The 26915-nt window shown below is 51.9% G+C and overlaps 1 protein-coding gene across 7 annotated transcripts in view; it reads right to left on the bottom strand.

The window, feature by feature from the left end:
- The window catches only part of ARSG (arylsulfatase G), a 118284-nt gene that overhangs the window by 36337 nt on the left and 55032 nt on the right, over positions 1-26915 (bottom strand). For all 7 annotated transcript variants that reach the window (XM_081272698.1, XM_081272697.1, XM_081272696.1 and 4 more), the window contains exons 3-8: positions 15042-15229; positions 11966-12013; positions 9721-9832; positions 7101-7238; positions 1176-1372; positions 142-222 (exon numbers count right to left, since the gene is read on the bottom strand). In XM_081272698.1, coding sequence (XP_081128824.1) covers positions 142-222; positions 1176-1372; positions 7101-7238; positions 9721-9832; positions 11966-12013; positions 15042-15229 — 764 coding nt within the window. The remainder of the gene's footprint in view (positions 1-141; positions 223-1175; positions 1373-7100; positions 7239-9720; positions 9833-11965; positions 12014-15041; positions 15230-26915) is intronic.

Below are 26915 nucleotides of genomic sequence, written 5' to 3'. Positions count from 1 at the left end.
CTGGGAGCCGGTGGCTGGTGAGTCCCTGTGTCCCTGTTTCACAGTGATACCCCAAGGCAGAACCCCACCCCCAGGCAGAGCCCCTCGCCCAGCCAAGCCGGCTCCCGCAGTGGGCTCCGCTGGCCCAGCTGAGCCCTCTACCTTGATGGATTTGCCACCGTCCGGTGAAGGGACCCACGCTGCCTGCCAGTTCACACTTCTGAGCCCACGGACCATTGTCTCCTAGAAACCAGAAAAGCAACACCCAATGGTCAGTGGCGGCGGGACACTTTCACCAACTCTCCCTCCTTGGCCCTACAGCCCCGTGAATTGCAGGAGGCTGGTCAGAGAAGGACTTGTAGAAATAACCCTGAGCCCCTCGCCTTGAAGAAGTGCCCTTGACAAGGGCTGTCTTACTAAGCTGCCTGGGGAGGGGCTCCCTGCCTCGGCCAGGCCCCCCAAGCCTCTCGCCTTACACGGCTCGCCTTGCTTATGGGTTTAGCCATCCCAACAGCATGGGCATCAGCACCAGCCAGCAACTACTCACTGAGCATCTATTATGCATCTACTGCTTCCTGTCCAGCCTCTCGTAAGCTCCCAACATGCCGTGGACTAGGTTCTACTAGAAACCCAAGTTTTTGAAGCTTAGAGTGTCACAATCACTCTCCCAACAGTAGATACGGATTCAAACCCAGGTCTGGACTTGACCCCAAAGCAGTGCTTTTACCACTGCCCTTGTTCCAGGAAGGGACGTGAGACACACAATCCATGTATGGGCCCTTTAGAGGGGTCACTAGTTCAGCTCCATGAGGGTCACTCAGCCAAAAGATATGACCTGGCGACCAATAGCACCTGGAGTCTTTGGGACCAGGAGGCTGCTGAGTGGCACCAAGACTGCAGAAGTTCACAAGGTCAAAGTCATTCATTGGCAATTAAGAGCAAGACCTGGGAGGCCCTCCTCGACACACATGGGGCCAGCGAGAAGCACCGTTCAGACACACCTTTCCAGGGCCCCAGCCACCGAGTGCCCAGCAGACACATGCTCACATGGAAGCCAACCACCATCATCAGGGCCCAAGTTCAAAGCGAGCCTCGGCCCCATTAAAGAGGACCATTGACCAGGCTCTGCTCTTCATGGGGCAGCTGCAGGGCTACCCAGGACACGCAGCCAGGCTGGCTGGCTCTCACTACTTTACCTGTAAACCAGAGGAGTGTGTTTTCCTTCGCCGTGTGGTCAACTTTGTCCTTGATCTGACCCACCAGACTGTCCATCTCCCGGAGACCCGCACGGTATGGGCTTTGGCCCCGTGGGTTTGCCCGTGGTCCAGCCACAGCTAGGGGCACATGCATGTGGGCCAGGCCCACGTAGAGCAGGAAGGGTCTTCCGCTGGCACTGAAACAAAGGGGGACACGAGAGGTAACTGCACCTCTGGGATCCCCCGTGACCTGGGGGATCCCCCAAAGGGTCTGCCATGGGCTCAAGGACACATTCATCTATAACCTTCTAAGGAAATGTGGAGCTCATCTGGTCTGCAGGTTATAAACAAGAATGTTGTAGTAACAGTCCTTCAGCGTTTACTTAGAACATACTACAAGGGACTCGTGTTGTCCAAGCTCCTCCTCCTCTCCATGCAAAGGCCCTGTGGCCTCTGGTATCACTCAGAAATTATTTTTCCCTACCCCATCCCCAGGCAAAAGCAGCTGTAGAACCACTACCTGTCCTCTTCTGTAGAGGGCCCCTGGTGGAGGCCCTTCCCACAGGCCATGCCCACAGGAGGGTGTCTGTTAAGCACACAGAGAAGGGGGGTGAGTAAGCTCAATCAAGTACACACACAGGGTGCGGACAGAAGCAGGGCCCCTTATTCATCGGTTCCCCCAGACACTTGGCTTTCAAATCATCCCCATGTTCTCCTGAGCTCACTCTGGTCCACATCACCCCCAGCCTCAGCCGTGCCCTGGGAGCCTCTTGCATGACTGCGCTTGTCCTTAGCTCTCTCTCTCTCTGACAGGCATAAAACCCAGGACACCCGTCCCGAGACAGGGCCTCGGCCTTCCCCATGCAGCTGACGGTTCCTCACCACGGACCCACAGCTGGGCAGCCAACGGGGCAGCCACAGGTCTCGGAGGCTATTTGCATTGAGTTAATGAAAATCAAGTAAAATTTAAAATCCAATGCCTGGGATGCTACAACACAGATGACCCTTGAGGACATCCTGCTAATCCAGTCACCAAAGGACAAATACATATGGTTCCACTCGTCCGCAGCAAAGTTAAATTCAGAGACAGAAAGTAGAACAATGAGTGGCCCAGGAGGAGGGGAAGGAGGAGGGGGAAGGAGGGAGACTGAGGTCCCCGGGGACCGTTGGTGTACACCCTGCAGGACATCATCTTTGATGGTGTCAGAGTTCCTGATTAACAGGTGCAGAGTGTTGGTTAGGAGAGACAAAAGTGTTCTGGAGGGAGACAGGGGTGACGGTCACACAGCAATGTCACTCTACTTAACGCCACAGAACATTACACCGAAACAGTTAAGGCAGCGATTTTCATGTTCGAGTATGTGCCACATTCAGATCTGTGACTCCCACGTAATGGCGTGCTGTGGCTCATTTTCACCCTCGGTGGTATCTCGTGGGTGGCTAGAAATCAACTACAGTGAGAGGATTTACCCCAAAGACACGGGCCTTCTCTCCAGGCCGGGGCCGTTTTCCAGGAGCTCACTACCACACGTGGTGCAATGCCCACCCTGGGACCCACCCCGCCATCCTCCTCCACACTCCCACCTTTATCAAAGTCACATTAGCACCAAAGGTCCCACCTCCTAGTCCCATCCCTTTAGGGGTTACGGCTTGCACATACGAACCTCAGGGGACACAGAAGTTCACGAGGTGGGGCAGAGTGGAAAGATGAAGGACACAGGCTTGGGAGGGCTGCGGCCACATCTCGGGTTTTTTTATTTCATGGCTACACAACTCTGATTAAAAGCAACTGACTTATTCTCTGTCATCTGTAAAATGGGGAAACCACATCCCGAGAAAGCTGCTCCGATTACTAACTGCCCCCAGCAAGCGCTGAATGAACAGCAGCTTGTTTGTTAGTCGTTACGAAGCCAGGCCACAGCGGCGAGGGTACCTGGTACCCAGGGAGGGACCTCTTTTCCTGCATCCTGAGGACAGATGAGGATTCACAAAGGAGATGTCATGCAGGGTGGACACAAACGGGTCCCTGGGGGCATCTGTCTCCCAAGCCACATCTTGAGTATGGGTCTGGGCTGAATGGAAAGCAGAGTGGGAGCGACCGGGTGCTCTCAGGGTGAAAAAAAGGTGGATTATTAGTGTGCTTCCACTTCTGCCTGAAAAATGTCTCCTTCGGTCGTCCTTAATGAAGCTGCGGCAAAATGTGTTTGCGCCCCGGCCGAGGGTTAGTGCTGCAAGAACACATGCAGATCTGTGGAAAGGGTCATCTCTGGGGTGTGGGACTCAGGATGATGGGGTTTTTTCTGTTGGCTTATCTTTGTTTTCAGGAATCTCTAAAGGGAACAGGCTATTTGTGTGGCCAAACAAGCAGAGTGGTGGGCAGAGAAAAATACCGAGAACAGTGCCCGGGAGGAGATTCCAGGACAGCAGGCCGGGCAGGGCCCGGAGATGTGCTAAAGATGAAGACCAGGGTCAGTCGAGCCCGAGAAAACATCTGCTGGGAAAAGCAGAACAACAGGCAAGGGGTGTCCCCTCGCTAGGAGGGTGGCCGGCTGGTGTCTGGCCAGAGACAGGCAGGCCTGGGTGAGCTGGGAGGGAGGGGCAGCTCCCCACCGCTGGCCTCTGGGGTGACCCCTTGGATCTCTAGAAGGGAGGCAGCAGCAGTCACTTGCCCCTCTACTTCTCCTTCTCCCTCTGGACCCTGGCGTTATAGCCACCTTCACAAACCCGCGCTTGATCCGACAGTTCTCCATGTAGAAACCTCCTGGGGTGCCCTGCAGCCTGCTGGTCAACCCCGACACTGCAGCGGGCATTTGCGGCCTTCAGCACTGGTCTCTTCCCTGCCTCCCGTCCCCCTCCACGGCTCTGCCTGTCTGCCAGTCTCCCACCCCACCTCCTCCACCTTCCTGCACCTCACCATGCTGTTCCTACCCCGGCAGCCCCCTGCCTCAGCTCCCTGAGTCGCTGGGACTACAGACTTGTACCACCGTGCCCAGCTCTTCCTTTTCTGATGACACTAATCCCATCCCGAGGCTCCACCTTCATGACCTCATGTGAACCTAATTACCTTCCAAAGGTCCCACCTCCTAGTCCTATCCCCTTAGGGGTCAGGGATTGCACGTACAAAGCTAGGTGGGGACACAGACATACAGTCTCGGACACGCTGGGACAGTGACCACACTCTAGGTTTCCCAGAAGCCTCGGACTTCAGATCTCCTAAGCCACCATTTATGCCATCCCAATACACTCATTCGGGTTCCACGCACAGTCCCAGACCCACCCTGTAAAGGGCCCACCGGCTGCGCGACCCAGGAGCCCATGACATGAACTCCCCGCCCACTTTCCCATCAGAGCCTTGTCTTCAAATATCCAGACCCACGATCAGAGTTCAGCAATACTGAGACGAAGTGAAGACCCAGGGAAAACTCTCAAAGGCTGGGGACATGCCTTGGTGGTAGGGTGTTTGTCTAGTGTGTGGGAGGTCCTCGGTTCAGTCCCTAGTACCCCCTCACACACCTTCAAAGGAGTCCTGGGGGGGAGGTTTCTTCCCAAGAATAAGCAGGAAGACACACTCGAGGGACACCTGGTGGTTCTGACAAACCACCAAGTGGAAGGAAGGGCAGGTGGGGTGGGGTCCTGAAGAAGGAAGGAGCGAGGATCTAGGGGTCTTTTCTGTGGAGGCTCAGAAACTCATGGGTGAATCAGCAGGTTAAATCCCAAAGAAACCTGCATGCCTGAGAATTACCTTCTATACAGTGAAAAGCCAACAGGGTCCATGACTTTCAACTAATGAATAAATTAGCAAAGTCTTCACTCTTTTTCATTTGATAAGGAGAATGGAGTTCATGTGTGTCTTAACTCATTCAGGTACCGTGCCCACGGTACAGCAGGTACTAAATAGTCCCTGGTCCCCAGCCATAGCTTCCCCTCAGAAACCTGCGCAGTTTGAGGCTTGATGTGGTGGTGCACGCCTGTAATCCCAGCAACCCAGGAAGCTGAGGCGGGAGGATCACAAGTTCAAGGCCAGCCTCAGTAACTTAGCAATAAATAAAATAAAAAAGACTAGGGTTGTAGCTCAGTGGTAGAGCATCCCTAGGTTCAATCCCCCAGCTTCAGTTGGGGAGTGAGGAGGAAAAAAAAAGATAGAGAGAAGAAAAAGAAAAAAAAAATATCCCTGTGTTGTTAGAGACATTGCAAAAGCAAGGTTGTCCCCACCTGCCGGGAAGCATCCGCTGGCCATGGTACATGACAGCCTAAAACCATCTCAAAGTTCCAGGGACATTTGACTCTTCAGGGGGGAGAAGGGACTTTGCCCTTTTTATAGTAGCAATCTGAGAAAAATCAATAGTGTTTCTCAAAAAAGTCCAGCTGAACCCTTCACGTGTGATCCTGAAGGCCCTCGGAGGCTGCTCCTGAGAGTCAGGCCTTCAGCCGTGGATTGTTTCATCAACAGAACATGATAACTGGGTCTCCCTCGTTGCTCACTCTCTCCCCTGCTCACGTCTCCCAACATGGCTGAGCAAAGGGTGGAAGATTCTTGCACATCTGAGGAACAGAGCTGATCCCTACCCACAGGGGAGTCTCTTAATTCTGCACAAGCAGATGGTCATGCGGCAGTTTTTTTTTTTCTCCTTTAAGGTGAGGCTGTGGACCTAACGGAAATGACTCCATTGACCTTGAGGAGTTTACAATCTGGAAGGAAAGGTAAGATGAGCACACACTGGGTCACTCTTGGCTCTGACCAGGCAGAGGTTGCACACCAGCAGGCCTCGCAACCCGCAGGGTGTGCTAGAGAAACGCTGTGGCGCGGGTTTTGTTTTTTGCTTTTCGTTATTTTTAATTTGTAAGTTATAACATTTTAAGATCATGGGATTTCACATGAGAGCTAAATATCCTGTCTCTCTTGGAAATGGGAAAACCTGGCAATCCAGGCTCGCATTCCCATCCATCCCACTATGCAGCTGAAGCTAGGGGGCAGCTGTTCCCTTACATGGGGTGTATGCGTGCATGTTCACTGCAGGCCCTGCCATTCCCTAATGCCTCCCACTCAGCCTGCTTCTCTCCTTCAGGTTACCTTTTGGGCCCCATAGATGCAGAAATGTGTATCCCCGTTTGACAGGCTGAATGATGATCTCCAAAGATACCTGGGGTCTAATTCCTGGAATTTGGGAATGTTACCTGATACGGCAGGTGAGACTTAACAGGTGCAATTATGTTAAGGATCCTGAGATCAGGAGATTACCTTAGAGTTTCCTGGTTGACCCTAAATGCAATCACAAGTGTCTTTAAAAGAGGGAGCCAGGGAGATTTGACAACAGAAGTCAAGATCAGAATAATGCGGCCATTAGCTAAGGAATGCCAGCAGCCACTGGAAGCTAGAAGAGAGGAGGAAAAATTCTCCATTGGAAACTCCAGAAAGAAGCAGCCTCGCTGACATTTTGATGTTAGTCCTCTAAAGACTCATTTCCAACATCTGTCCTCCAGATCTGCAGGAGAGGAAGTTACTGTTGCTTTAACCACTAAATTGGTGATCATTTGTTACAGCAGCAACAGGAAACTAATACACCTCACTAACTGACAAATTCAACCAATGTGTCCAGAATGGAGGAGGAGGCCCTACCCTCCTCTAGGAGTAGCCCTTCAGTCTGGTAAAGAAAGACAGAATGATCCTGACTGTGGAACATGAGCAAAGCCAGATGTGAGACACTCCCAGAAACATGCTAGAAACATCAGTGAGGAACTTCTAACCAGGACCAGAGGTTCCAGGGGGATAGTCTTCCCGTTTTACCTACAGGAGACATGCATGCATCCTTCTTTATTGGGCTACACCACAAAACTGCCATGGCCTTGGTGGGGCTGAGGTCAGGGCACACAGTGCGCGGAGGGGTGGGCAGGGACGGGCCAGCACCGGGGAGGCGGGCTCCTCACCTTGCCTGCTGGATGAACTGGGTCGCCTTCTCGGCGTACTTCCGCGCGAGGCCGCTCAGGTTCACGGGCTGTTCCACGATGTGGAGGTTCTCGTAGAGAGGAAGGGCGATGTCTGGGTAGCAGTCCCTTTCAAGGTTCCTGCGTGGAGGCCACAGACAGGGAAGTCTTCATTTCCCAGACTTCAGGAGCCACAGAGGAGCCTGAAAAGCTTTACTGCAACGATCGCACCCAGAACGCTGTACAGGCTGGCTGCAAGTGATATTGCCAGTGGCCATCTCCCCCAGGTGTAAAACCAACAGAGAGCACTATCCCCCATTCCCTTGGACTAGATCTCTGTGTCCTTGGAAAGGCTGGCCAGACTCGGGGACGCCGACACGCTTACAGCAGGGAATGTTACTGCTCCCGTTTTTCAGGGAGATCCACTGAGGTCTGACCAGGGCAGCTTATTTCAATCAGAGTCCCAGAGCCAATGAGCAGCCCCCTGTCTGGCTTTCTCCACTAAACTCTGTGTGGCCGGGCGACATCTGGTATGCCCCAAGTCCATGGTCAGGAATTCCCGGGACACCAGGTGTCAGGACAGGAGGTGATATAAGAAGGGCTGGGCAATTTTAATTCTGAACCCTGTCTGAAGAATCTGGAGAAAGTTTAACAAATGAGGGAAAAGCGGGCAGAGGAGCCCAATAGATAACAACTCCCTGGAACAGCAAATTCTGCCCTGGGTCTTAGAGACTAAAATGCGCCCGCCATCGGGCTGCTCCGACAGCGTGCCTCATGGTCATGACCTGAGGTTGTCGGTGTCTCCTTACTGAAGTGCCCCAGGAGCAGGAAAGGAGGTAACCGATGCTTTGCACAGGAATTTAGGAAATATTCAAGCCCTCTGCCCCGATCCCCTCAGAGAACGAGGGAAGAAGATGAAAACCATGGAGAAGGAAGGGGCTTGGGGAATGCAGTGTGAGAGGCCTAGAAGTAGCCCAGACAGGAACTTGTGAAGAATTTGAAACTCCCTGTTCTGCCTATGTCAATGCAAACCCCGCTAGAGAGGCTCAGGAGGTGAGGCCAGACCGAGCAGTTTTTTGTTTTTTTAAAGAAAGAGTTATTACTGTTGGGTGTTGTCATGCTAATTCCATTTTGGGGTTGAATTTTTCAGCTGTTTGTTATCTGTTACAACTCCACCATCATTTACATCTGGGCGGGGCGGGGGGGGCGGGGCGTGATGTAGATGGAACCCCAGGGTGCTCTACCACTGAGCGATATCCCAGTCCTTTTTATTCTTTCACTTTGAGACAGGATCTCCCTAAGTGGCTGAGGCTGTGATCCTCCTGCCTCAGCCTCCAGGGTAGCTAGGGTTCCCGAGGTGTGCGACCACACCTGGAAGATTTCTACATTTCTTCAAGAACCAAGCATGGAGAATGCAGGCCCTGAACTCACAGAGAACTAGACTGGAATCTTGATTCCTCTCTCCCCCCAGCTCTGTGAGGGCAGGGTGGACACCCGCCTCCCCCCCGTGTTCATGTGGATCATAGCTAGGCAGAGGGAATGTCCAGAATGTCACGATTCTCAACAAACAGCCGTTATTATATTAACTGTTGTTACTGATGAACCAGCTGAGACTCACATACCCTGGTGGCCCAGACACTTGTGACCTAAGAAATGACCACAGAGCGGCCCATGAACAAATGGAGCAAAGGGCGTGTGCTGACGCCTTACCTGAGTACCGCTCAGGATCTGTTTTTCAGGGGGAGTACTGGGGGTGAATCCAGGGGTGCCCCCCCACTGAGCTACATCCCCAGCCCTTTCTATTTTTTAAGACTGGGTCTTGCTGGAGTTCTAAGTTGCTGAGGCTGGCCTCTCACTTGAGATCCTCTTGCCTCAGCCTCCCAAGGCATGAGATTCCAGGTGTGTGCCACCATGCCCAACTAATTACCTTTCCCTGACCATAACTGCATGGATGCTTATTGGAAAACCTTTTGGAAACAAAAGAAGAAAATGAGACCCTTTAGCTGGACAACCAGAGTGAGCCCTGTTAACGTGTTGGCACATCTCTTTGCAGTCGCTCTTGACGATATGGAGATAGAGGTGGCGAAGATCCTTCTGATAACTGTCTCTTCCTTTTTCACCTACAGTTATATCATGAGCACTTTTTTAAATTGAATATGTTTTTAAAACACCATTTAGGGTCTTCATGACATTCCGATGTCAGAATTCTGGCCAACTGCTCTGGGCGGGAAGAAGCTCAAAAGGATCTCTGTGTACTTTCTCTCCCTGCCACACTCCCTCTCTCCTTATGTCCAATGTCTGGGCCAGGTGAGTGGCCCAGGAGCAAAGCCAGGAGGCCGAGGAGGAGGGAGGCCCCACCTGTGTGAGACCTTGGCAGCAGAAGTCTCTCCCCATTGGAGCTAAACAATCCAAGGAACCTGGAAAATTCCATCAGAAATACTCAGTGGCTCTCCTCTTTGCATTAGAGTGCAAACAATGCATTTCAATCTGCTCTGGACACACACTCTGACTTATTCGCTGTCTTACAATCTCCTGTCTGCTTCTCCTGCTGACTCTGGATGGACCGCAGCCTTAGGCTTCCCTGTATTCTGATGCCCACAGCCAGCATGCTGGAGAGCATTACCTCGAGGAATCGTTGCCCTGGGGACATGCTGGGCAAGGAGGGTGGTCGTAGCCCGGGGCATCAGTACATCCCATATCATGGCTGTATGGAATCCCAAAGTAGTAGTCAAAGCCTGGAACAGAAGCAACCGACCCGTTAGCACCCCAGCTCCGTTGCTCCTCTGAATGCCTGCCTTCTCACACCCAGGACAAGAATTTAATATCCCATGGTTTAATATTGCAGTGCTCTGGAGTATGTAATTAAAAGTGGATTTGATTAATATCCTTTTGAAGTATGCAAAGAAAAATCACTTTTCGAGGTTCAGCTATAAGACAACTTTTGCAAAACACCTTGTGATTCCAGCTAACCCAGGCTGGGAGGAACTGGAGAGAAATGAACTGTCTAACATTCTTAGTGAAATGACGGACACCTTCAGGTTAAGTATTTGGTGAAAACCTACTAAGCACCTGACACGTAAAGGGAAAAAAAAATAAAATAAATCCTACCCTCAAGAGACTTTCCATCTAAAGGGGAAATAAGATGTGTCGCTTAAGCCCTAAGAGAGGCAGGTGAGTCAGAAGAGGAAGTTACTCCCCGACGCAGAGGTGGGGTTGGGACAGGGCAGGAATCTCAAATGCTTCTTGAAGGATGGGCCTGGGAGGGCCAATGGGATGGGGGCTGGGGGCGGTGGTGTGCAGGGCAGGGAGAGAAGGATGTGGGAGACCTGAATGGCTTATATGGACATTTTATTCTGACATCCTACTTTGAGAGAAGCTCAACCCTCTCTCCAAAGGACAAAACCAGTGGCCAACCAGAATGCAATCACGGGGAGTCCTCAGCTCTCTCTATTTCCTTAGAGTGGACGGAACTCCAATCTCAGGAAGCATATCATTTACCCAGGGTCTCCAACACCAGGCCTGGAGAACAGGGAGGGCTGGCTTCCGCTTCCTCTTCCGTCCCTCCACGGGCCTCCCACCTGCTCAGAACACTTTTCCTACACTAACCAAGTCACCTCCAGTTCCCACGTGCCTCACGCCTTGGTGGCTTTGCCTGGAATTCCCTGCTCTGCGTCTCTCACAGGTGAAGCTGAGTCAATCCTGTCCAGCCCAGTTCTGGGCAGTTTCCTAGGGAACCCCCAGTCCCCGGCAGGTCCCACTCGCCCCATCCTCCGTTCCTTCCCTAGTCCTGGAGCAGCAGCCTGCAAACTTATCATCAATGTGAGTGACATGGGTCTTCCCCAGTGGCGCTACACTCCCTGAATTTGGACGGTAGATCTTTGTTGACCCAGTAGGTGGTGTACACTGAAGGACTAGTAAATGTTAGTTGTACCAGGGAAAAGAAAACGGGAAGTTCCATGCTGACCTGGTTTGCGCAAATTTTTTGGATGCCTCACAGGTAAACAACACAACCCTGAAATGTCACTGCATTTAATGTCAGGCTGAGCCGAGACCAGGGTCAGACAGTAAATATTTTAGGTTTTATGGACCAGATGGTCTCTGTTGTGGCTTCTCAGTTCTACTGTTTGAGCACAAAAGCCCCGTAAACAACCCGTGCACAGATAGTACCGCTGCTTTCGGTAAAAGTTTACTTGCAAAAACAGGGAGCTTCTTGGAGTCAGCCCCTAGGTCTACTGGGACCCCTGGTCTAGACCACGGGTGTCCTCTGATTTGGGGAGAAGCCTGGCTGTGTACTGGAGCACTGACCCAAGAGACCACCAAGGACTTTGGGAAACCATTAATATCTTGGTGAATTGGTCACTGAGAGGATCCATCATTCGGCCAAGGACTTTCACAGAATCGGCTCTGGCCACTTCATCTTCACCTTCCTCCCCAAGGTCAAGGGGGAGAGGTCAGAAGCAAAGGGCAGCAGGAAGGAGCCAGGGGCCGTGTCCCCTACAGAGACCTGCAGCCCCTGCTTCAGCAAACCCAGGGGACAATTTTTACTTCTTTCCAGAGCAGCCGTGTTGGGACCTCTCAGGTCTGATGTTCCCTGAGGTGCAAAGAGCTGGGAGACGACATGAAGATGGGTGGGTGGAAGGTAGGCACCAGGTAGCAATGAAGGGGGCCAGGAAGGCGCTGGCAAGAGATCTGGGGGACTACAGGGCAGCACTGGCACCCCAGATACACCCAAGTGGCCTTGTGAACAAAGATGTCCTGACCTAGGCTGAATGACCCCAAGGACGGGATGCGTGGAGCGAGCGGGCCTCTTCACCCAGACAGCTTCATTTTCTGTTTCCCAAGTAATGAATCCCCCCAGCAATTCTTACCACGGAAATTGGGGTGATAAGAGCCATGATGCCCAAGATGCCATTTGCCTGTGGATAAACAAGACAGAGATGTTCAGAGGGACCCCTGCAGACCCCCGGGCCCTCGGAGGGGCTGACCACACACTCCGACCTCCATCGGCCCTGCCCTTCACTGAGGAGCAAAGACAGCCTGCCAACGTGCTTGCTTTCTGGGACCAGACCCAGGGGAACCTGCTGACCACAACGCAGGAAAGCCTTAGGGAAAGCCGGAGACAGGCCACCCCCAGAGCCCAGGGCACAGCCATCTGAGCCGACGCCCTACAGACACAGCAGCTTCAGAGCCGCCCTCTGCTGCAGCCTCCCACGCTGGGGCCAGGCCAAGGCACAGGGTGGCCCAGGAAGCAGGTGCACTGTGCCACATAGTCTCAGAAATGTCCAGAGGAGCTGGACAACTTGCTCTCTCACCTCGTCAGCAGCCGGCAGCGGCTGGGAAGAGGCAGCCTCCGCAGCGGCTCAGGGCCGAGACACCTACCAGGCAGCAAATGAGAAACCTCGGCGCCCGCCCGAGGCTCCCGCTCTGTAAGTGTGTTTGTTCTCGGAGGATAATTGGGCAAAGGGCAGCCAATCATGACAATGTCGGGGCCTCCGATCTGTTCCTTCCACTCTGGACTAGCCCCCTGGGAAATGTCCCCAAGGCAAGGGGGCAAAGAAACAGATGTGATACAAAGATCTAACAGTGGTGGCCATAAAGGACACAAAGGAGGGGAAGAGTCACAGCAGCCAAGGAGTATGGCTAAGGGATTTACCTAACGTGGCCTCAATGAATACTACCCAGCTATCTTTATTATGTTTTTTTTCCCCCTAGTACTGGGGATAAAACCCAGGAGCACTCTACCACCGAGCTATTTTTTTTTTGGTGGGGGGGACAGGGTCTCATTAAATTACTGAGGCTGGCCTCAAACTTGTGATCCTCCTGCCTCAGCCTCTGAAGTCACTGCAATTGTAGGTGTGCACCACTGTGTCTGGCTACCCAAGTAGCTTTTAAAGACAAATGCACAAATAAAGAGTCTGTAAGAGTTCATTATAGAACTCCCTTCTTACAATTGCTCCACAGCAGTTGGAAAAAAAAAAATTAACAAAAAACTGGGGAAAATGGGTTAAGCATTGTATGGGATGCTTGGATTAAACATTACATGGAAATATGAAATTACATTAAAAATCTAAAAATTATTTTAAATGATAATAAATATGTAAAATTGAATCACACGGAAATATAAAATAACGTGGACAGGAAGGAAAATTAGGCCAAATATACACCGAGGCAAAATGATCGAGAGTGGAGGTGGAGCGTGAGACATGAAAAGGATGTCAGTAATTCCTTGGCAGGTTTTTAATTTTTCCTACAATTGTACTTTAGTTCATGATTTCAACAAAAGGAAGGGCTTACATATCCTCTCTAGGTCACGGAGAGCACAGTGATTTGGGGGTGGGGTGGCTAAATGGCAGGCCGTCCACCTGTTGCTTACCAGGCACAGTGGGCACGGAGAAGCTGGGGGCCCCTGCAGGACATCGGCTCCCAAGACCACAGCCCCTGCTGCAGCTCGGGCTTTTGGAGTCCGGCAGCCTGGGGACCAAACCCTCCTCAGCAGCGAGGTTGAGATGGATGCATGTAACCATCTGGTAAGAACAGCCGGCCCCCAGCGGGAGCCCCACGCACCTCCTTTTGGGGTTGATGTCCTTAGCACAACTATACCTCAGGGTACCGGGAGGAGGGGACTGGGAAGGAGAAGGTTGGACCTTAATTGGCCCTTCCTCCTACAACGGGGGCTTCTGGGACTTGTCCTTCTGGGACCTGTCCTTCTGGGACAACCGATGTTCTCCTCCAGTTGGTGGCCTGTGAAAGGACGTCGGACTCTCTAGCCCGGAGGAGGAGCTGCCATAGCCAGAGGCAGCAGGCCCTGCTCGGGTACAGCGACCTCCTGCAGGTTACTGGGAGCTCCAAGGCCCACCCCCAGGGACCCCGCCATCCCGTGGTTGATGGCACAGCCTCCTGTGCCACTCCTCTGTGGAGGAGGGAGCCAGGGATCCACTGGACCCGGGTCCTTGTGGGTAACAAGCAGCAGCAGCCTGACTTGCTGCGGGTCTGCTGGGCTGCCCTGGCCTCTGCAGGGAGACTGGCCGGGAAGCAAGACGCTGGGGGAGGTGGCCAGGCCACATGGAGCGGCCTTTTCCAGTCTGAGGCCGGTTCTCTCGCTGCCCAACAGGGGAATGATCATCTCAAAGGCCTGCTCTGGCTCTGATGCAATGAAACCCCCAGGAGGCGCAGGCAGGAGGAGGATGGCCATTTGAGAACCAGCCTCAGCCACTTGACTGTGTCTCAAAATGAAAAATAAAAAGGGCTGGGGACTCGGCTCAGGGGTTAAGCGCCCCTGGGTTCAATCCCTGGTGCACACAAAAAAAAAACAGAGAAAGACAAGAACAAGACAAGCCTCTCCCAGCCCCCAGCACATAATAAATGCTGAGTAAGAGGCGCCTAAAAATGTCCTAAAGGAGAGGAAGCGCTTGGACCAGGAGGCCCACACGGACCAGGCGGCCTCCTAGCCGGCAGTCCATCCCCACTTGTCCTGCGGACAGAACCCGGCCCAAGGCCAAGGCCATCCCCAGAATCCTGCCCAGTTTCCCCGCCTCCCCGCACCTGGAGGCCAGGTGACCAGCTGGGGCCAGTAAGACTTCAGCGCAGTTCTTCAGGCCGAGAAAGATCGGCTCTCGTGGTAACAGTGGGCAGTGAGGCTGGCCCCACCTCCCCTCTCCTGTCCCCTCCCTGGGCCAAGGGGACTGAGGCTTCCAGGAGGAGGACCACAGGAGCCACACGCTAGGGCTGGCAGAGCGAAGGTGCGGGCGCCCCTGCCCCGAGTGGCCAAGCTAACGAGGGCAGCCGCTCACCCCCAAGTTCCTCCTAGGGGTGGAGGACAGATCCCTGCCCGTGTCACTCCACCCAGGGGACCTTTCAGCCACCCTCAGCTGCAAGCAGGAAGGAGCGCGAAAGCGGACGTGGGCAGAGCCACCGGGGCCAGGCGGCGACACGCGTGTCCGGTACCTATCATCCCGGTGACGTAGCCGGCCGGCCGCAGCACCTCCGCCAAGGTGGTCTCATTGAGCGGGAGGCCCCCCGCAGAGGTGACCGCGAAGTTGTGCGTGACTCCATTGCGCAGGCCCAGGCGGCCGGTGAGCAGGGAGGCCCGGGAGGGCGAGCAGGTGGAGGCGGCTGCGTGGAAGTCCACAAACCTGCGGAGAAACGAAGGCAATCAGGATCCTCCGGCGAATCAGGTGGGGGAAGAGGCCATCTCAACTTCAGGAGTCAAGGGCTGTGGAAAAGTTTAAAGATCACCCAGTCATGGAGCAGGGAAGGACAGGAAGCCCAGAGGGGTAAGGCCACGAGTCCCAGGTCACACAGCTAATGCCCAACTATTTAATCCAATATATTCAGTCCATCCTCTTTCTTTATAAATTCTATGTTTCAAAGTCACCTACTCATTAAACCCCAAAATCAATACTAGATGCTCTTTCAGGTCACTCCCACTTAGAGAGGCAGACCTGCAAATAATTTGAGTTGCCTGCTGTGCACATTCCCAGCCGAAGTGAAGCAAGGTGACCCTCAACCTTCTTAGTTCAGCTCAGGCTGTAAACAAGCATCCTGTTCTATTGAGGGCCACGGTTTCTGCATGTTTGTGCATTTTGTTGGTAATTTCATGAGGCAAAATGTCACTCACCGGCAGCACTCAGGTGCTGTCTGGTGTTCCTAAGCCTCACATGTTTCTGTCATGTGTCTGACAGAAAATGGGCCCTTTGGGGAAGCTTTGTTCGGGAATGAGCTGTAATGCTATCACCTGTGGGTTCAATGTGAATCAAAAACGTATGCATTAGGGCTGGGGCATAGCTCAGTTGGTAGAGTGCTTGCCTACCTGCACGAGGCCCTGGGTTCAATCCCCAGCACCACAAAAGAAAAAAAAAATGTATGCATTAAATAAGGTGTCTCTGCGCAGAAACACAAAACCCAGTTACGCCCTGATCCCCGGAGGGTCACGCGGGCAGACACACAGGCGAGCCGGGACTCGGCATACACTAGGAGTTCACTGTGACTTGGCAGATCGCAGCCACTGCCAACAACAAGAACTGTCCAGCCCTGCTTCAGACACTGTGGAGGAACACAGAAGAGCTCTAGCCCTGCCCTGCCCTAAGGAACACGCAGCCTCGTTGGTGTTAGGGAACCGCGTCTGTTGACCCTCGGCTCCAGAAGGGCGCCGTGATCATAGGACAAGTTGCTCAAACAGGAAAAAAGATTTACTCATCAAACCAGCAAGACTCAGAAGATGGTGGACTCGCACTGGGAAAGACCATCTTAACACAAGTCTTGAGCTCCTTGTATCTTTAGGGGTCAATGACTGATGACAGCCGATGGCTGGTCACCTGGTGACTGGCATCAGCCTGGAAGAGGGATGAGTGAAGGGCCAGTCCACCAACCCGAGCTGCTGTACAGATGACCGACAGCAGCAGTGGCTCCGGAAGCAAAGGCATTCGGTAGCAAGGAACAACAGGAGTGGGCGACGATGCCCGAGAGTCTGTAATCAGGACACCCCAAGGGCAAGGGACAGTGGGAAATGGGGCAGGGATGTCCAGGGACTGAGACGGTGGAGAGAACACGGTGAAGCTTCAAGGGCTAGAGAAGGCTCCAGAGAGGAGGTGGGATGTGGACTGGCTGTAAGAAACGGAGCTCCTACGAACCCCGCGAAAACCAAAAGCAGGAGAGGGAAGCAGGATGCTCTTATCTTTTGAAAGGAAACACTGGAAGAACAAACCAGAGGCTAATTTAAAAAAAAAAAAGGTTTCCCATAGATGGGCAGGAGAAATGGCCTGGGGGGCGGGGAAGGTGAGAGGACGATGCTCTGGCTGTGCTGTTGGGTAGTGGGACGGTTACACCGTATCCAGGTTTGATATGTTCAAAATCAAAGCCAGGCGCAGTGGCGCACACCTGAGATCACAGTGGCTCGGGAGGCTGAGGCAGGAGGATCAGGAGTTCAGAGCCAACCTCGGCAACAGTGAGGCACTAAGCAACTCAGGGAGACCCTGTCTCTAAGTAAAATACAAAATAGGTCTGGGGGTGTGGCTCAGTGGTTGAATGCACCTGAGTTCAATCCCCAAGGACCCACTCCCCCCAAAAAAGTAAAAGTAAATCACAAAGGAAAAATAAGAAGATCCTGTAATAAACAAAACTGAAACAAATGAGTCCTACTATGTAACACATTGCTAATAAGACTGCCCAGAGGGCCAGGCATGGTGGCACACGCCTGTAATCCCAGAGACTCAGGAGGCTGAGGCAGGAGAATCCCAAGTTCAAGGTCAGCCTCAGCAACTTGGCGGGACCCTGTCTCAAAATATGAAATAAAAAGGGCTGGGGATGTGGCTAGGTGGTTAAGCATCCCTGGGTACAATCTCCAGTACCCCCCACCTCCAAAAAGACTACCAAAGGAAAGAATCATTTCAAGTGATCTTAGCACACGTCAGTCTGTATACATACATCTAAAGACATAAGTTTTTAAAATTCCAAGAAAATCTTAAACCTCACTCAGTTGCTGTGTCATCAGTAGAAATATTGGGATTTTAAAACTATTTCAGTTATATAGTAATGCAAATAAGCTATTTATTTCTTTTAATCATTTGTGGTACAGGGGATAGAACCCAGGGCACATTACCACTGAGCTACATCCTCAGACCTTTTAATTTCTTATTTTGAGACAGGGTCTCTCGAAGTTGCCGAGGCCAGCCTTGAACTTGGCAATCCTCCTGCCTCAGCCTCCAGTTAGCTGGAATCACAAGTGTGCACCACCACACCTGGCACCTGGCGGCAATTAAGAAATTACATAAACGTTTCTAACAGGAGCCAAGATTTTTAATGTAATCAAAGGTAAAAGAAGATACCAAAAAAGGGGGAAGAAACCCTATAATGTAAAAATGTCATTTTGAACCGGTGATTTTTTAAAAACATCTATTTCCTAGCTATACATTAATACCCAGTAGCCATTAACACACCTACACACCGCACTGTTTTCAAAACCATCCCACCATAAAAATAATCCAATTTATGTGGAGAAATACTTAATGCCAGCTTTGGGGAAGGGAAACACCGGGGAGTCTGGACCTAGCAGCCAGCTCACAGGGCTCCTGCTGGCTAAATCTGGGGCAATCTGGGAACCAGAAGAATAATTATTATAAGGGATGAATGGATAAAAATCCGAAAGTTCATAATGACACTGAAAAGAAGTCACTTGTCTTGGTAGAGGAACACACGATCCTAACTTCCCACCCTAAAACTTCATAAGTGAAGGGAAAGAATGAAGCATTGAGGCTGACCGTCTGCAATGACCCTCGGCCATCCCTGGGTGACAGGGGGAGACCCTCCTTCACGGAAGGACTGCAGCCAGTCACAGGGAGGGACGCACGCTTGGCAAGACACCATTTTTGCAAAAATCTCCCCCATCGAATAATTGACAACTGGTGGCTGCCGGTGTTCACACTGTCACACCATGTCACCCTCGGGTCACTTATAAATTGGACAGAGCTGGCAATTACCTCCTTACAAAGTGATTAGATTCAGAGGCACTAATAACGGGCCCCCTGACCTTGTATGTCTCCTGATGGGATGCATTAGGAAGTTTATAAGATCAAGGGTTTCTTGCCAAAAACAATTAAACTGAATCTAATCAAAATGCTGGACCTAATTTCCAGGTTACAGGAAATACAGATAATAGAACAAATTAAAGGACATCACAAGGAAGTCACTGAACAAAATTGGCACCTAAGCATCTCTACAAGACAACTGGTCTAGTCTCTTCCAAAAGTTGGTGTTGCTGAGTACGGAGGTACACGCCCGTAACCCCAGAGATGCGGGAGGCCGAGGCCGGAGGGTCGCGAGTTGGAGGCCAGCCTCAGCAATTTAGTGAGCTCCTGTCTCACAAGAAAATAAATAGGGCTGGGACGTGTAGTTCAGTAACGGAGTGCTTCCCTAACATGCACAAGGCCCTGGGCTCGGTCCCCAGCACCTCTCTCCCTCCCCCCCCCCACCCTCTCTTACACACACACACACACACACACACACAATCTTGGGAAAAAGGGATTGGAGGTGAGTAATATTCTATGTTAAAGGAAACTAAGAGACTAAACCAAATAAGCACATGATACTTAACTGGATCTCACTTCAAATAAACCAACAACACATTTGGGAGATAATTAAATAAATGCTAATGTGGACTGATACGAGAGAATTATTATTAACTAGAGGATAATAATGGTATTTATTATGGGCATGTGTAAGAATGTTCTTGTTCCTTCTATTTTGGTATTAGGGACTGAACCCAGGAGTGCTCAACCACTAAGCTACATCCCCAGCCCTTTTAAAAATTCATTTTGAGACAGGGTCTTGCAAATTGTCCTGGCCGGCCTTGAACTTGGGATCCTCCTGCCTTGGCCTCTAGAAGAGCTGGGGTCACAGGAGTGTGCCCCTGAACCCAGGCCAGGATGCTCTTATTCATAAGCGACGCATGCTGCAGAGTTTGTAATGAAGGGCCATGGTGTCTGCCTCCTTCAAGTGATTCAGAGGGGAAAAAAAAATACCTAATTCATAGAGTTTACTATAAGCAAAAACAGCAAAACGTTAACCATGGATGACTATGCTGGTGTTTATTTTACTATTCTTTTGGTTTTTCTTTATGTTTGAAATTTGTAACATTAAAAGGTTTTTGCAAGAAGGCACAGGGTGATGACGGGGCGTGCTGGGCCTGCGGGGCAGGGGGAATTGGCTGAAAACGCGGCGAGTCTCCCAAATCCTCAACACGTGTAGGAGCTTGGCAGCAAGTTCGGCCACCACATGGGGCAGAAGGGAGGCGCAGGTCTGCAGGATGAGGCACAGGAGGCTGAAACCCGGCATGCACGACTCTCTTCACGGGGCTTCACTTATGCAAGTTCTCTGGTCCCCAGGACCCCTGTAAGCTAAACTCCTACGAGTCTCTAACATTCGCACACCCCTTAAAGATGCCCCAGAAAGATGCCCCAGTCTGGTTACGGCAAGAAGGACCCCAGGGCCCCTGCCCTTCACCATGACCTTCGCATCAGCAGAGGATGACCCAGAGGGCCATGAGGTCTCCAGGCCAGCAGAGCGGATTCCTGCTTTTATGTTTTCTCTCTTTTCTTTCATTTCTTGTTTCTTTCTTTAAAAAAAAAAATACATGGAAACCTAGAGATCATAAAGCAAAGCCATTTTTAAAATCTTACAGAACAATTACTATGTGACCCAGGAATTCGACTCCTAGGAATTACCCTTAAAAGAATCAAAATTAGGTTCTCTAACAAATATTAATGCACAGCAGTGCTACTTACAATAGCCAAAAGGTAAGAACACAAATGCCCATCCATATGTGGATGGATATAAACAGATGTGATCTGTCCATACAGCGAAATATTACTCAGCAATAAAAAAAGGAATGAAGTAGTGATATGTGTGACCACGTAAATGAATCTTGAAAATACTATGATGGGGGCTGGGGGTGTAGGTCAATGGTAAAGTGCTTGCCTAGTCTATGCAGGACCTGGGTTCAAACCCCAGCACTGCGACACACACACACACACACACACACACACACACACACACACTCTCTCTCTCTCTCTCTCTCATGGGTGAAGGAAACCAGACATGAAATGCCATGCATTGTATAACTGTAATTATATGAAATATCCAGAATAGGTCATTCAGTGAGACAGAAAGCAGACTAGTGGGTGCTAGGAGCTGGGGGGGAGAAGAAAGTGGGTGGGAGGTGACTGTGAGGATGTGGGGGTTTATTTTGGGGTGATGAGAATGTGCTGAGGCTGAACAGAAGTGGTTATTACACAACATTATGAAGATATCGAAGGTCACCGAGTTGCTAATGATTTTAACAGCTTAAAATGGCTAATTTTGTGTTATATAAGTAACATTTTGTTTAAAAACAGACTAAAAGGAAAACACCCAAAGAGAACCTCTCCCGGAGGCCCATTAAGGTCCCTGCTTATTTATAACCAAGGGGGTCATTTGTCATTTCATTCATTTATTCCAAAAAACAGGGACCAAGCAGCGATAGCAAGGAGGGGTGACCCGTGCCACACAGAAGCAGCCTCCCCCCCAATCATGCTCCCTGCAGCACATCCAGACTGTAATTATTTGCTTTTATGTTTAGGGCAGATTTGAAAAGGCCACACATTCTCCCTTTGAGAGGTGGGGTCTGTGTCCCCTCCCCTTGAATAGGGACAGATTCTGTGGCTGCTCTGGCCGGTAGATTAACATGGGAGTAAATGACATGGTGTTGGTCTCACAAAACTGGTAGCTGCTACTTCTTCTTTTTTTTTTTTTGGTACCAGGAATTTGGTACCAGGGGCTCTTCACCCCTGAGCCACATCCCCAACTCTTGTTTTTTTTTTTTTTTTTTTTTTTTTTGCTAAGGTTGGCTTTGAACTTGCAATCCTCCCACCTCCGCCTCCTGAGCTGCTGGGATGACAGGTGCGCCCCACCGCAGCACCCGGCCACTGTCCTCTCTGGAAACAGTCTGTGATCCACCAGATAAGGCCCTCTGTGAGTAGCCCTCTGCCCATAGGAATCTTGTTGGTGAATGAGTAGGTAGTTTCCCAAACTTTCATTGAGAATTTCTTGTCATATATGCATTGAAAATCAAATAAAAACAGAACCAAAAAAAAAAAAAAAAGAAGTAGGAGTGGCCAGGCACAGTGGCCCAGGCCTGTAATGGCAGCTACGCGGGAGGCTGAAGCAGGAGGACAACAAGTTTAAGACCAACCTGGACAGATCAGCGAGACACTGTCTCAAAAAGAAAAAATAAAAAAGACATGGTGGGGTGGGGGTGGCATGTGGCTCAGGCACTCGACACTCCTGGGTTCAACTGTGACCTGGTGATAGAACAAACCCGGGTTCAAGCCCTAGTACCGCAAAAAAAAAAAAAAAAAAAAAAAAAACTTAAGAAAAAAAAAAAGTGGGACTCCCCTGAGGTCTTCATGCTGAGAGGGCCTCTGCAGGTGCTTCGTCATGTGACCCCACAGGAGGCCGCTGCCATGGAGATGACAGCCCTGGGAGCAAGGCCTGACCACTGCTGGCTGAATCCCTGGAGCCACGCAGACGACTCAGTATGGAAAGGACAACTGCCCATCCAGAGGGGCCTGGATTCCGACCACAGAATCCCAGCTCTGAGCACACGGCTGTCACCCGCAGCTAAGCGTGGGGCCAGGCTGTCAGTCAGCAAAACGGCGTCCGGCTCTCACCGGGTGGTGCTCGAACCCAGCACAGCACAGAACAGGGGCTGTCAAATGTCACCTTCTCTGCTGCTCTAGAACACAGCAAGTCTTGCCACAGAAACCCAGGCCTCGGCCCCAGGCGGTGGGTTAATTCCCTCAGGACAGAGAAATGAAAGAAATAGGTAGAAAGGGACAGAAAGTAAGGGCTAGCACAGACGCCGTCAGGTCCCCCAGACCACTCACCAAGCCAGCCTCCCTCCTGGGCCCGTCACTCCCAAGTTTCTGGGAAATCTGTAAATCTCAGAGTGCCTATAAAGTCCCCCACTAATTAAAATTACCCTGGACACTATTTATTAGCCCAGCAACGAATACATTAAGCAAAGAGAAATAGGATATTTTAAGAAACGTATAATTTAGAGGACTTTTAATATTGTATCAATATTGATCAGATAATGGAGCCTATGTCAGCTAAAGATCCTAAGAATGACCAGACTGTAAGCTCATCCCCACGTACCTCCCCATGCCTACCCCTCACTGTTTCCTCTAAAAGCAGAACCAGGAATCTCAAAAGCCTACCTCCCCCCCACCTTTCCCTCCCTCCCTCCCCCCCCCCTCTCTCCATTCTCTGCATTCACCCTGAATTCTGCTGGGCATGGTGGCTCACGCCTGTAATCCCAGCAACTCAGGAGGCTGAAGCAGGAGGATCACCAAGTTTGAGGCCAGCCTCAGCAAGTTAGGGAGACCTTATCTCAAAATAAAAAGTAAAGGGTGGGGGATATGGCTCAGTGGTAAAGCACTGTGCTGGGCTCAAGCCTCAGTGACAAAAAGAGAGAGCAAGAGAGAGAGAGCGCCCACGTACCCCCTTGAATTTGCATCTGCTTTCCTAAATCAAACATGGGTGCTGAAGCTCTTTCCCCTCATGTTCACCAAGGACCCCACTTCTCCTTGGTCTCCCCCCAGTTCCCCAGCCCCCCATCAGGGAACTCCTCAGACCATCTTGTGGTGACATCTCTTCTCCAGTGACACCCTGACACCATTTTTCAAGGTGACAAGCAGCAAAGAAGGGCCATCCTCCTGGTACACGGAAATCACGCTGAGATCCCAGCCCTGTGCTTCTGGAAGCCGGCCCGGCCCCTGAAGCCACACTCCTGGAGGCGGCCAGGCGGTGCCTCCGTCTGACAGAATGGGGACAGGGAGGGCATCTGGGCCACTGAGCACCACCAGGTTTGCAGGAGCCGAGTGAGGGTCACTCCGGAGCCCCAGGGAGCCGCGGGCCCCCAGCTCCAGCTCCACACCGCTGCCCGCCGGTACCTCCCTCCTGGCCCTGAGTCTGGGGGCTTGCAAGGACCCCGTCCTGTGTTTCTTCTCTGAATCTCCAGGTGCCTGAGGTGACCTTCCCAGGCACAGGTTTCTTTCAAGCATCCGGGAACCACAGGGACCAAACCCCTGGGGCAAGATCCTGGGCCCTGGATTGTGTTCTAGTTAGACACCAGCTCTCCTTAGCATCCAGCCCCGGCTCCGCCCGCGGCTCCACCCGCTCTTCTGTCCCCTCTTGTCTATTCCGTGCCCCTCGAGGCTGTAGCACGAGGACCCTCCTCGCTCACACTCCCCGTGGTCCTTCTGCTAATCCTCATCACTCTCAGCTGATGCTAATTGAACTCTTCCTGCACCCCAGGGCTCCTCCGGGCACTTCACATAGGTTAAGCCATGTGCATCTGTCACCCTTGGACTCGTTCCCGTTAGGATCTGTAGTTCTGAGGGACGGCCAAGCTCCCGGGAACCACCACTTTACCCACCGCAGCAGCACAACATGCAGGACCCGGGACCAGATGAAAACCAGGACCCCGTATTGGAACATCCTGAGCATTTCAACACGGCCACGGCACAGTAGAAAACCAGGCAGGTCTCTCCGCACCTGCCTCGGCCGCAGGCTCATAAAGATGGCCCTGCACAACGGTGTCAGCCAGGACCCAGCCAGGACTTCCCAGAGCCAGGGAGTAAACTCCTGTTGGTCCTGCAGCCCCAGACATCACCCCCACGTGGCAGGTGGCAGCTTCCTTGGCCAGCCAGTAAGTGGGTCTTCTCCTCTTTACCCGTTTCTGCACATCTGTTCCGGCTTTAGCAAGCTTCCCGTCTCAGGAGACAACACCAGGTCCCACCCAGTTCCTCAAGTCCAAGTGTGATCTGTCCTTCCCTCTCCCCTGTCCCTTCCCACAGCCAAACTGTTAGCATGTCCCATCGACTCCACTTACAAATGACCCTCTGCTCTCCACCTACCTAAGAATTCATGTCCTAACCCAAGCTGTGACTTCCACCTCCACTCTGTCTTCCCAGGGCCACCATGCACACCGTGGTCTGGAGCGGGGCCAGCTCCCCTCGCCCCCGATTTTCCACGGAGCAGCCAAAGCGCCCTTTATAAATGCCAGCAGCTAGCATTAGCCCCGGCTGGAAACCCTCTAATGAGTTCTCACTGCAATCAAAGTGAGTCCAAAGTTATTTCCATGGTCACAGGACCTTCCATCAGAACTTCTCAGCCAGGGAACCAGGGCATCAGAGAGGCCCCCACGGGGCATGGGTTAGTGTTCCTCTCAGCACCGGGCAATCAGGGGGCCCAGAGCAACCAGGGGGTGCCAAGGCTGTCCTATACCAGCTCTGGCTCCAGGGAAAGCAGTCCTCTCTGCACACAGTATGGGAGCCCCAGGAGTGGGCACCAGACAGCCCATCTGGAGCCCCAAGGTGGGCCACCTTCACATCATGACACTCAATGGAAGCCCTTGAAAAGGAGCACAAATGTCACCAATTTCCATGTGTGACATGACAACAGGAAAGTGGAGACCTGCCACCCCAAGGCTCTGGACCCCGTCTGACGTCAACCTCACGTTCCCAAAGCTCTTTCCCCTCGGCCCTCCGTCGCAGCGGCTCTTCCTACAACACCCCGACTCCTTCCTGCCTCGGGCTCCTCTCGGGTCCTGTCCAGACACTTTGCTCTGGTCTCCACGTGGCTGGCCCCTTCTTGTCCCCTGGGTCTCAGTCCACATTTCACCTCTTCGGAGACGCTTCCCTGACCAGGTCACTCCCTGATCTATGTTGTCTCTTGCCCTTGTCTTATCAGACCTTATCTTGTTCAGAGACGCAGCTCCCTGCTGCGTGCCCTGCTGCCCCCTTGTCTAGCAGGGCGGGGGGGGGGGGGGGTGGACTTAGTCCCTCCTCGGCCCTGGGGTCCGGTTCCAGAACCAGGGAAAGCGGCTTCTCCAAGGGCAGCTGGAATCTGGCGCTCTACCCCGAAAGCTGGGCTGTCCAGGGCGGTGACGCCGGCCGGCTTACGTGGGTTCTCTGCCGACACCAGAGATGGTCTCTGCAGCAACCGGATGCGTGGACCCGAAGCCACCATGGGACACTCCTCCCCTGGCTGGTCTGTCTGCCCCCAACACACACACACACACACACACACACACACACACACACACACACACACGACTCCGTTCATCTCCACCCTCACCTGGGAGGCTCTGGTTTAGTTCAGACGACCACAGCAGGGCCGGCTGGGCAGCGGCAGGGAAGAAACCACGACCCTCTCTGCCGACACCAGAGCCCACCCCCGAGGAGCCCCAGCAAAGGAGATAAAGAAAGTCCCAGGAGGCAGAGGGACGGGAGGCCAGAGGCATGACGCACGCACCTGGGTTCAGACCTGAACCAACGCTGGAGCGAGACTCGACACAGCGGCCCCTCATTCACTTCATCCCAATGATGCTACCCAGGGCCACCTGGTCCTTGTCCAGATCACTGTCTCTAACTCATTCTAGCACACCAACCAGGCCAGTCAGCTCCCCTTCCCGTCCTCGGTGATTCATGACCCACCACCCCATGCCCTGCCTTAAACTACCTTCTCAGCCATTGGAGCCACTGCTGACCGCGATAGGTTAGACCATGTCCCTCAAAAAGCTGCTCAAGTTCTAACCCCCAGAACTTTAGAACGTGGCCTTATTTCAAAATAGGGTCATTGAGTGCAGCACGGTGAATCCCAGCAACTTGGGAGGCTGAGGCAGGAAGATCACAAGTTCAAGGTCAACCGAGCAAGGCTGTCAGCAACTTAGCAAGACCCTGTCTCAAAATGAAAAAAAAAAAAAAATCATTTGAAGGTCTAGTAAGTTAGTGAGTCCTTGAAGAGGGGAGAGACTGGAGAAGGATACCGATTGCTGACACAAGAGTCAGCAATCAAGATCATGAAGAGAGAGCCTACGGAATGGGAGAAAATCCCTACCACCTGCACCTCAGACAGGTGCAGGATTTATAAAGAACTCAAAAAATTTAATAGCCAAAAACAAATGACCCAATCAACAATATATTAAATAAAACAAATGGGCAAAGGAACTGAACAGATAATTCACAGAAGAAGAAATACAATCATCAATAATTATATAAAAAAAAAGTTCAACTTCTCTAGCCATCGAGAAATGCAAATTAAAACAATACTGAGATTTCATCTCACTTCAGTCAGAATGGCAATTATCAAGAATACAAATAACAATAAATGTTGGCCAGGATGTAGAGAAAAAGGTACACTCATACATTGCTGGTAGGACTGCAAATTGGTACAACCACTCTGCAAAGCAGTATGGAGATTCCTCAGAAAACCTGGAATGGA

This window comes from Spermophilus citellus (assembly GCF_964194105.1).
Source record: "Spermophilus citellus genome assembly, chromosome: 17".
NCBI lineage: Eukaryota > Metazoa > Chordata > Mammalia > Rodentia > Sciuridae > Spermophilus > Spermophilus citellus.
Note: the sequence above shows the minus strand (reverse complement) of the source record. Positions and strands in the feature narration are given on the sequence as shown.